At 32.6% G+C, this 10,981-nt stretch overlaps 1 protein-coding gene across 2 annotated transcripts; it reads left to right on the top strand.

Moving 5' to 3' along the window:
* Positions 1-1,483: 1,483 nt before the first annotated feature.
* On the top strand, positions 1,484-10,709 carry LOC130647254 (uncharacterized). Of its 2 annotated transcripts, XR_008982829.1 has the most exons (3): positions 1,484-1,672; positions 5,282-5,414; positions 10,449-10,709. XR_008982829.1 is itself a non-coding variant. In XM_057453043.1 (2 exons), exons 1-2 carry the CDS (start codon positions 5,236-5,238, stop codon positions 10,651-10,653), a joined length of 384 nt encoding a protein of 127 aa, XP_057309026.1. In that variant the 5' UTR covers positions 4,362-5,235; the 3' UTR covers positions 10,654-10,709. The 2 variants fall into 2 exon arrangements, 1 of the variants encoding a protein (XP_057309026.1); XM_057453043.1 differs by lacking the exon at positions 1,484-1,672 and having other exon boundaries at positions 4,362-5,414.
* The last annotated feature ends 272 nt before the right edge of the window (positions 10,710-10,981 follow it).

The raw sequence follows: 10,981 nt of genomic DNA, 5'->3' as shown, positions 1-10,981 counted from the left end.
TAACATGAAACTGCTAAACGTTTGTGATTTGAAACAAAAGAAATTCATCTGAAATATTTTTAATTCAAACTCAGTTTGATTTAAAAATATTGCAGAATATTACGAAAGGCATTTTAGACGATAAGTTATTCTCGTTTATTTACTAAATATGGTAACAGAGAAATATTTTAATTTACGTTTAAATACACTATGAGTTATTCAATTATTTTTCCTGGCAATCGAGTTTGTACGTCAAAGCTTCATTCATTCTCACTTATTCATTCGAAAGTGAAATTTAACAGCATGATATTATTCTGTACAAGTTTGTAAATTTGGAGCAACGTGTACTATCGGATCGGTATTCTTTGCTCTCTGCAAAACCTTTGCTGAATAAAATCAAAACGTTTTGATTTCATTCTTAGCTAAACTAAACTGAAAAACTAAACAAAAACTGCATGCAGCCTTTGGCTTCGATTGTTTATATGGATGGTGGAGAATTTGCACCAAAGCGATGCTAAAATAATATGTCGCGTGTAACGTATTTACCTGCAGGTCGGAAAGAACCAAAAATAAAATCAGCTTGGATTAAGTTGCTTAATCGAACAAGCTTACCTTTCAAAGTATACGTTTGCTCTCTTTATTTTGAAGAAAATTGTTTTGACCCTTTCTGGAAAATTCAAAACAAATTGCTCTAGACAGGAAGGAGAAAAAAAGCATTAGGTGGGAGGTATCTTTTTTTATTTTTCCGTATAAAGAAAACCAAAAGTCAGAGAAATATTTAAACACAGGAGAAAAAAAGAAAACGATGTTTAGGAGGTAAGGGCCTGGTATCTAACTGTTCGCTCGAAATCGCGTATCATAGAGTAGCGTGTAAACATGTACACTTTTTCTGAATAAAACTCAAATCAGCTGATTGAATCGAAAGTAAATTATTATACGCTTACCTTACTCCAAGCTTTGCCAAAGAGCTATCATGCAAGAAACCAACATGATAGGTTACATTTTTATGGCTTTGAAGTTATTGGTGAGTTTCTCACAACAGGCAGGTTAGTCCGTTATATGTAAATTATATTTGGCTCCACATCAAATAATTAGAGGGAATTAATCAAATTATGCCTTACCGTTTATAAAATAATCTTAAATCTTAAATTGCTAGCTGTCTAGAAAGATGTTTCATACTCGTGTACTTGCATGACATTATCTTTACTAAACACTAATTAAAATCGGCAGAGCAACAATATTTTAGTTATTTTTTGGTTTCTTTCGATTAAATGTTATTTCATTTAAAATATCAACCTTGATAGGTAGAAAATTAAAGATAACCGTTTCGCCATCTTTTTAGTGGTTTCTTATATGGCTAAATTATCAAATTATCGTTGTGAGGCAAATTTGAAGAATATTATCGCAACTTTTTTGTCATTAATTCAAAAGCATTTATTTTCGTCTTGTGTTGCTTCATTATAATACCTAGCCATTTTAAACTAAAGCTCTTTAGTAAATCGAGAGAAGGCTTTCCCCCTTTTCATTGTTACTGATTTTTTGTTATTTTTGTTGTAATTCTTGTTATTATCATTAGCGCACGACGTCAATAATGGTACAAAAAGAAATAATGTTGGTGACTTCAACGCATATCTGACAACGAATGCTTGGAGAACACGTGAAGTTCCGTTCGAATTAAATTCCATTAGCCTGCGTAAGAATATATATTAAATAATTCTTCGTGCAAATAAGTCGTTCAATTTGATTCATTTCTATATGGAAGCACAGGTTTAAACTTACTGACGGACGGACGAGCGGACGTTTCAGTTGTTGTTTTCCTATAATAAAGGCGGCGAAAATAACAAATACGATCCTCAAAACCGTTTATCGATTTCTTTGATGTCGTAACTTTTAATTCCTCGTGATTCTTTATTTCTTCATGATCCGTTTGATTTTGCTTCGATGGTCAATGTAATTCGATGTGTGTCTAATTACCAGAGTTCTATTTGCAACAATACTCTCCACTGCTACGAATGACTACGATCTAGAGCTAAAGGATAGTTTATTAATCCATAAGGGATAAACCAGCTTTGAATAGAAACATCGATCTGTTCCATTATTCCCATTTGTTGATATTGTACAATAATTGCATCGTACGATCGTAATGTATATAAAATGATCTTTTACGAAATAGCGTTTGTGAGTTGATAATGGGGAAAATCGTCAAATATACTTAATTGATGAAACTGGTGATGTTCTTCTTTACATTTATTTGTATCCACACACCAACATCTGCAACATTAATTGACTGTCATCATGTTGATAATTTTAATTTGTTTGTCATCGTTGTATATATAACCAAATACCTCGCTAATGTCGGTCCAACATATCTCATTGTTGATACCGTAGTTGATTTCTCGTGTAGTTTAATTTTACTAATACAACGGCGGTGGTAAGTCTAAACAAGGTAATACACGTATCCCGAGTTACATGTTTTTAATAATATTATAATTTTGATGTTTCTGACTTTAGAGGTTACCTCCCGTGAAAAATCAAGTTGAGCTCATATGAAAGAGCTTGAAAGGTTGTCTAGGAATTTGAACATTTTTTAAAAAATTGGTTCTTTAAAATTTGGACTAAGAAGATTCACTAATTATGCATGATGTTATGAGTATGCTCTGCAAGGGAGTCAATTTAACATTTTTGAAAAGCCATATAGAGTTAAAAATGTTTTCTGGCCATTCACTTTGACGGGTTTTGAACATTTTACATAATTTTTTTTATTTAGTTTAATTATGCTCAATGCATACTCATGATGTCACAATTTCGCATAATTAGCGCTACTTTTAAGACAAATATTTCGAGAACGGTTAAAAATTTTTCAAAAAAATAAAAAGATTTCTAGACAACTTTCAAAGATCTTTAACATAAACTCAACTTGATTTTTAGCGGGAAGGAAACTTTAAGATCGTATTCAGTATCATTGAATTGGTGTGTTTATATATTATAACTTAATCCGACATGTTAAAATGCTCTTTTACTGGTATTAATGTTACGGTCAAAATCTTCTCAATTTTCGACATGTAGTAATAAGCCTCGGTTTCAAACATAAGTCAATTATTACAAAATTTTAAAAAATCACATTTATTTTGTTTAAAAAAGTCGAGAAATAACAGTGGTACAACAAAGAAAACTAATTCGAGAAAGGTGTATTGACAGATATTTGAGAGAGAGGCTATATTCTGTTAATGAAGCTGCAATGAATGTGTCTATTTTCCTCAACCTGGCTTAAATATAATACTTATACCCATACTTGCAAGCGTCAAAAGTGATGCATACTACAATTCAGAATAATTCTAAAACAAACTCGATTTGGAAAATCGTTGCACTCCAATAAGTTTGTGGTAGTTAAGTAAATTTGATAAAATGTCTATCTTTTTCTTATTTCATGGATAAAGCATCCTCCCAATCCAATTTGCGTTGACATTTTATTTGAATGATTGGCCTTTCTTTCGAAATAAATGGTGCTGCGAAGCCTAAGAGATCATATATAGAGCATAAACAAATAACGTTTTTATGATGTCAAAGTTTCACAGTTAAATAAAATTCTAAGTTGCCCTATTCACCTGCTTAGCACACCGGGACACTCTCAACAGCAACTCTAAGGTTGATTTACCGTTTGTTTTGGCATATTTACCAAATGCATCAGAGTTGTCCATGCATATTTTTTACGCGTATTGCAGACTGCTGGCGAAGCCGTATTAAATACGACCACACTTATTTTGTGATGGGTATCTTCCTTGTTTAAGTCGCTGTCACGCCACAACAAGTACCTAGGTACCTAGGTACTTGACGAATTAGCCACACAAACTTGGCCAAACCCCTTATCTTTATATACGCTATAGCTAAAGGCTATGAATTTATCCCGAAATCAATTCTGGCCTACTAATTATGTTTTCGTTTAGGGGTTTTCATTTTGATGTGCATTTTCAGAGAACTTTTACTTTTTTAGTATCCTAACTTTTAACACTGCGTGACACATACCAGGTCGTTTTTTCACTCCAGATTTGCTTCGGATTTCGTTACATAACTTCTTCATTAAATTAATAATATAAATATTTTCCTAGTAGAAATTATTCTCGTCTCTTTTAAATTGTCTCTTCAATTACGTCAACCTCCTTTCTGCCATCTTACACTTGTTCTAAAGAACAATATTTGGCTTAATCGAAATCCTTTCTGCAATCTTACACTTGTTTTGAAGAACAATATTTGGCTTAATCGAAAGGGTGATTTGCAGCGATCTTTTTCTTTAAGACTTTTGTGACCATTATTGATAAGAGCTTTCTGTCGTTGATTCCTCTTATGTATCTGAAATTAGACTCTGTGAAAGGTCGTTCAAAATTCATCGAGAGAACTAGACTTAATTCTTACATTAGCCTAAGGTAGTTAAAATGACACTCCAAATATTTAAATTTTTCGTAGTAGCTTTTGAGACACAAAAGGAGCATTGTAGGTACCCCTATACTACGACGCAAAAACTGTTAACACTCCATATTTGTTTTCACAGGTCGTTAAATCCATGGAATAAAACAATATAGCAAATAATATATATAACAATATACATATACAGTAATGAATTAACCAGTGATACTAAGAGGAATGGGTTAGAGAGAAAGTATATTTCTATAGAATGGCGTGTAATAAACGGACCACTTAAAACGTCAATGTAGACGAAATTATACACACCTTAGAACCACACAGACGTCTAGACCACCCTTTTATGAATAATTAATGTTTTATGATGAATTTTCTCCTTTTTTTTATTTTTATTTTCAAAAAAAAAAGAAAAATTTTCCTTCGGTATTCTCTTTGTTGAAAAATGTTATTTTACCAGCTTTAAGAAGGTAATTAATACCTCTAAAAAAATTCAAAGCTAGCTTTGACCGGCTTTTTGTGCACTAAGTTTGTATTTGTTTTATTAAAAAACTTGAGTTAAAAGCAAGGTAAGTTTTTATATCGAATAAATATGGATATCCAATATATGTAGAAAAATTTTCTGTCATTTTCAGTTATATTTAGATACTTAGTATTATATTTAAGATGATTTAAGATTTGTTTTTGTCATTAGTGATCATAAACGTATTCACTGCCACTAGCTCGACTTCTGTCTAAGCCATTGAAGTCGAAAACCAACCTCTGAAGTAGCCCCTTTAAATACTTAGCTGTCAATTACTTATTTTTGAAACCCTGATATTTTACTTGGCGCAGTGATTTAAAATGGAACAGGACTTTTTACTAAATCATAATATGTTTCATTTTGTAGGTAAGCATGGTCACCACCTAAATCTAATACAAAAATTAATAGAGGCTTTGGAAGAAAACACTTGTTTGACGTTTAGACACAGAGTGGGAAGTGATGAAACATATTTGGAAATATGGGGTTATACCTATAACGGGTAATTTTATTTTCTTAATACATATATTTCATTTAATGGCTTATGACGTAGTCGTAACTACCATTTTTTAACTTTTCACCTTTTGAATAGCGTGCCAAACAGTTCTTCTTTCCTGTGATTTCAATGATATTTTGACGTCAAAAATTTATAATTTATAAAACACTTTAAAGGTAATATTATATATAGACTTTCGTAAATAAAATTGTAAAATGTATAATCTCTTTTGCAAAAAGTTATCGATGGACAGACAGATACAGCTATCGTATTAAAAATAGACTGTCCGTCGAAACCCGGGTTTAGCCACAAGTAACTGTAAAAGCCCACGTTGAACGCTCGGTGGAGCGCTTAATAAGAGCGTAAACTGTGCCGCACATCGAAGTGAAGCGGTCTATTACAGGTATGCATGTGTTGTACATCTAATGAAGTGCACACAATATTAAGGTGTTTTAGGTGAACGTATTTTTCAAAAAATGACTTTCCGACTATTTTAGCTTAAGTTTACAATCTGTGCACAGTTTACAACCTGCTGTTACCCTGTCTTAGCAAAAAAAAACAATCATACAAAATGATAAAAATTAACCGTGACACCGGGCTAAACGCTTAGTACAGGTAAATCATGTTGGGCATGTGTAAAGGCATCGGTTTAAAATCCGTAAAAGTCGAGTTCTGCGAAAATTTTTCGAAAAAAGCTATGCGCAACCGTTTGAACAAAGTATGGCTAATGTTGTTGATGCCCGTGTAAAAATTATTGAGGCGGGAGAAAAATATGAAATTATATAAAAATATAGGAAGTCTTAGGAATTCTATTGACATTAGCAGTGCATATACTAAAATCTTTTCTTAAGAAATGCATTAGCTTGTTGGAACATTCATAAAGAGCTTGGAACTCTGATCAAAGTAATTCTATAATCACGTGCTTTGAAGAACCTTTTAGAGAGACAAAAGTGTTTACCGATTTTGCGGAGATCAGCAAGTGTACAAGATATTTTTTTTTTTACCAGTTGCTTTCATTCTGTAGAGTTAAAAATACTATAAGGAAAACTTATGTTATCATTTCGTTGACAAACGGTTATAGAGATATCGATGTTTGAAAATTTCATCAACCACCCGTCGCTACCGAAACAAAACTTTGGAAAACTGACCTAATAGACCTTTCCCGAATTTCTTAATTAAGCCAAACTCAATTAAAGAGGTCGATGCTAAAAAGTTCCTTAGAAAAAGGTATAACAAATTACCTAATTTTGTAAATATTTCTGTTCGTTAAGTGCCTCAATTCCGAGCTGAAAGTTACGGTCAAACCCTTCATATAGGCAGGCTTCCTAAAAATAGCCTCGTTTTCAAAATAATTATTTTTTTAAATCTAAATAAAATCCAACCAGAATATTATATTGCCCTAACAACTTTATTTTTGTCATTATAATTTATTATTCTATCTGAATATCCTTATTTAAAGAGCACCAGAACCATTATAAAATTTTGAATGACGTCATAATTATTAAAATTTATGAAATTCGGGAAAGGTGTATTGTTAGTGTCGGATGGTCTCGGAATATACCGTTATTTGCATCCGTTTCTACATTCAGCGTACAGTGCGATGACTCTTTGTTAGAATAATAAAAGTAAACATTATTTTTAAGAAAAAAATTGAATGTCTGAATTTCCACGAACAAATAGTTACAGTCAGCGTATTATTATAAGAGACTAGCAGGATAACACAGCGTTAAACCCAAAGTTAAGCGCCTAATTTAGCTAAACTGAGCCGTAAATCCAGATGAAACGCTTAGTCAAAATACCTGATGAACTATTAGTCCAAAAATAACTTTCCTGCAACAGCGGTTACATTCGAGACAAAGAATGCAGCCTATTGTCAGTCCGTATAAACAACAGGACACCCAACATGTATAGGTAGCTAAAAACATCACCAAAGTACCAAAATTAATAACATCTTCGGTTTCGTTGAAGAGGCTACGAAACGTTTCAATAAGTATCCCCCATTCTCGTCCCCATAGCTCTTTAAAGAGCTCCTGGGTCGAGAATACCCCCCCCCCCCCTTCCTCCCCAATTTCCGAAGAATGACGTGTAATAAAAGGACCACTTAAAATGTTAAGGTGCAAAAAAATTATACACACTTTAAAAGCACATTGACTTCTTTATGAATAATTATTTTTTTATGGTGAATCTGCTATTTTTTAAATTTTTATTTTTCAAAAAAAGAAAAAAGATTTTTCAGTATTCTTTTTTGGCTATAGAATAAGCTTTGGTCCGTAAAATATGTTACATATCAGTAAATCGAAAGTTTGTTTTGCTGAGGAAACAGAGACAACACGAGAAGATGTATTTGTTAAAATATGCTATGTTACTAGCTTTAGGAAGTTTCATTTTGTGTCAAAACTTGTTTTGAAAGAGTATCAACTTTATTAAGGTAATTAATACCTCCAAAATGATTTTAAATCATTGTTGTTGCTTAGAATGGCTTTATGTGCAATAAACTTGAAGGTTTGAAGTTTATTTTACTAGAAAACTTGAGTTGTCAATATAGATAGGGTTGTGGAGCGTGGGACAGGGTCCCCTAGGTCAATTCAACAGTACCCAAAATATGATGTTTTAATGTGCCTGAGAATGTTTGTTGGGACTTGCAAAAAACAGGGCTCGTGTGGTACATCCCTTCTTTAAAATCTAAAAGGCGACAAAGATGGGCCTAACATGGTCTTTTGCCCAATCTTGTGACACCCTGCCCAGTCTTAAAACTGGCCGGCCAGTCTTAAGACTGGGCAATTTTATGTCCAAAGATTGGGCAGTGTCCTAAAATTGGGCAGAACAAATATATATATATATACCAAAACTTTACAGGCAAATATTAAATACACTTAGGAATTTACAGCATAAATAGCCTAGTTAATTAAATCTTTTTTTTAAGAAATGCTGGATAAAGCCACAAGTGACTGTGTTATCCGGGATTAAACACCTGTGGAAATAATTATTAAGAACTGTAAACTGTGCCACACATTTAGGATGAGCGTTTAAGTACAGGTATATGCAGTCTCTCGTAAATCGAGCATACGGCATAAGGTGTTTCAGATGTGATATATTTTTCAAAAATACCTTTCCTACAAATTTAGCTGAAATAAAAACGCTATTTACATATTTTGCCCCTGTCATAACAAAAAAGTCAACCAACCTTTTTTTATTTTTCGCACAAAAACTTAAAACTTAAAAATTGAAACTTAATTAGGGGTAAGCGCTTAGTACAGGTGAACAATGTTGCACATTCATACAGGCTTTAAAAACTTTAGCACAACTTCTATTAAATAGAAACACGGGTAACAACTTGTCGTTAGCACTTGGCTGAGTGCTTTTACCAGGTATACCGTGTTGCTCATAATTATAGGCATAATACCTATTTTTAAAAAACTATTCTAACTTCAGTTCAAATAAACAGGCAGTAAACAAGCTGACACAGCAATTTTATTTTGTGGGAAAGTTTTTGTAACAATTAAAAGAAAAACAATTGCAGGCAGCAAGTGATGAGATAGAAAACAAACCCTATCTAGTCTATTCGACTCATTTGTTGTTGTTGGGTGAGCTACTTTTGAAGGAAGGTTTTGTATTGCTTAAAAGTACAACAAACAAAAAAATCAGTTAAGCGTAAATGTGGGTTTCCTACTTGAGTAATGTTATCTTTTAAGTCGTAGGGAGATCGTTCTACGATTATGTACTTTTCCAAAACTATATTTGAAGGATCTGAGGCGAGCTCATTTCCTTACGTTGTTACAAAGAAGGAGCAGTAGGAACCCACAACAATGCAAAGCTACCGTATTTGATGATAGTTGGATAAAAAATGACTGGGATAAAAACAATTTATTATCAAAAACAATAAATTGAAAACAAATAACAATTTAAAGAAATGAAAAAGATACAAATGATGTAAAGAAGAAAGTAAAATATATAATAGCTGTCAAAGCAGGAGCTCTTCAAGCTTTAGTCTTCTTTCTCATTTCTTTAACTTAGTGCACCAAGACTGAAGTGTTCTAGATACCTCTGACTTTAACGACAGCTAAGCACAGGATGACGACAGCTAGTTGTTGGCATTAAGCCGTGGCGCAAACATTGGAGTTAGGGTTAACAGTGACGTGTTTATTTCCGTGCAATGTTTTCAAAAAATTAACTGTAACTTCAGTGAAAAGACATATTTACACTTAGCGTGGTGATATTGTAAAGATAGTTTAAGTATCACCTAACCACACTTTTAACATCAAGACTGTTTTTACATTATACAACGATCATCAGGCCATTGTGATGGAGTCAAAACATTTGGAACTTCATGAAGCTGGATTGTCTACTCATTTATAATCATGTATATAAAAGAAAATGTTTCGATTTTTTTATTTCACCCAATCAGGATCAAGAAATGTCCACCGTACTAAAATAACTTTTTTTACCTTTCAATGCAACACTTTTAAACATTATCAATTTGCAAGACACTTTATTGATCACTATTTTTTATACAATACACCAAGCACAAGCATTTCTTTATATAAGTTATCACAACTGTCTTTGATATATATACAGACAATAACAAAATTTTTTCACTTGATTTTTAAGATTTTTTTCTAAACTATTTCTCTTCCTAATTTTTTGCTGGCTTGGGATCTGCACATCGTTTTGCAATCAAATTTTATAAGTAAGCATATAGGGCCTATGCAAGCTTACCCATAAGATTTTATTGCAAACTAAGTTGCAAATCCTGTGTTGGTCAAACTATGTTTCAATTGTTGTTTGTAGCTTTTAGATAAAATCATTAATTCACATTACTGGGGTTCATGTTTAAATTGGTGTACTAAGGTTTTCGATCTACAGGAATAGAAGCTATCATTTTGAATAAACAGACAAAATACGGTATTTAGTATGCGTAATCTTAAAGGTTACTTTTTTAAATTCTACCTCAGTCATGTTTACATTTTCACCAACATACAGTCGTTCATCTAAAGTTTTTAATTATTTAGGTGTGTTGAAAGCTATATTTTTTCTTTTCAGATGTTCCATCAGAAAAAAAAACGATCAAGTAAAAGTAAAAGACTGGCCGCTACCAAAATCCACGGAACAGTTATTGCAAATTGCAGTAATAATGATGGCTAAGTGTCTTGGTATTGTGCTACCAACGTCAAGGGTTGACAGGGACAAATATGTGGATATCGATATGGCAAATGTTATTCTTGAATACAAAGCAGGTACAGACTAGTTTGTGCAAAACATACTGTTTCATACGTTAAAAACAACAGCAGATATTTTTAAACAAATACTTCAATAATTGCAGTTCCATTTCGTTAGCTTTTTTTAAATAATCATGGTAAAAGTTTCGCAAGAGTTTCCTCAATTAAATTATAGCTAGCTACATGCCTGGAAAACTTGTCTGGAAAGCAATTTTATAGGAAAGTGTTTGTTTTTAGCTTATTCTCTAAATGAGCAAACAGCATTACCTGACCAGTGCTAGGGAGCCTAAAGTCCTCAAAATAGCTGTGCGGTATTATAAAATTGCATTGTATATATGGAATTAGGGGTTGCAGCTA

This window comes from Hydractinia symbiolongicarpus, chromosome 6 (assembly GCF_029227915.1).
Source record: "Hydractinia symbiolongicarpus strain clone_291-10 chromosome 6, HSymV2.1, whole genome shotgun sequence".
Taxonomy (NCBI): domain Eukaryota; kingdom Metazoa; phylum Cnidaria; class Hydrozoa; order Anthoathecata; family Hydractiniidae; genus Hydractinia; species Hydractinia symbiolongicarpus.
Note: the sequence above shows the minus strand (reverse complement) of the source record. Positions and strands in the feature narration are given on the sequence as shown.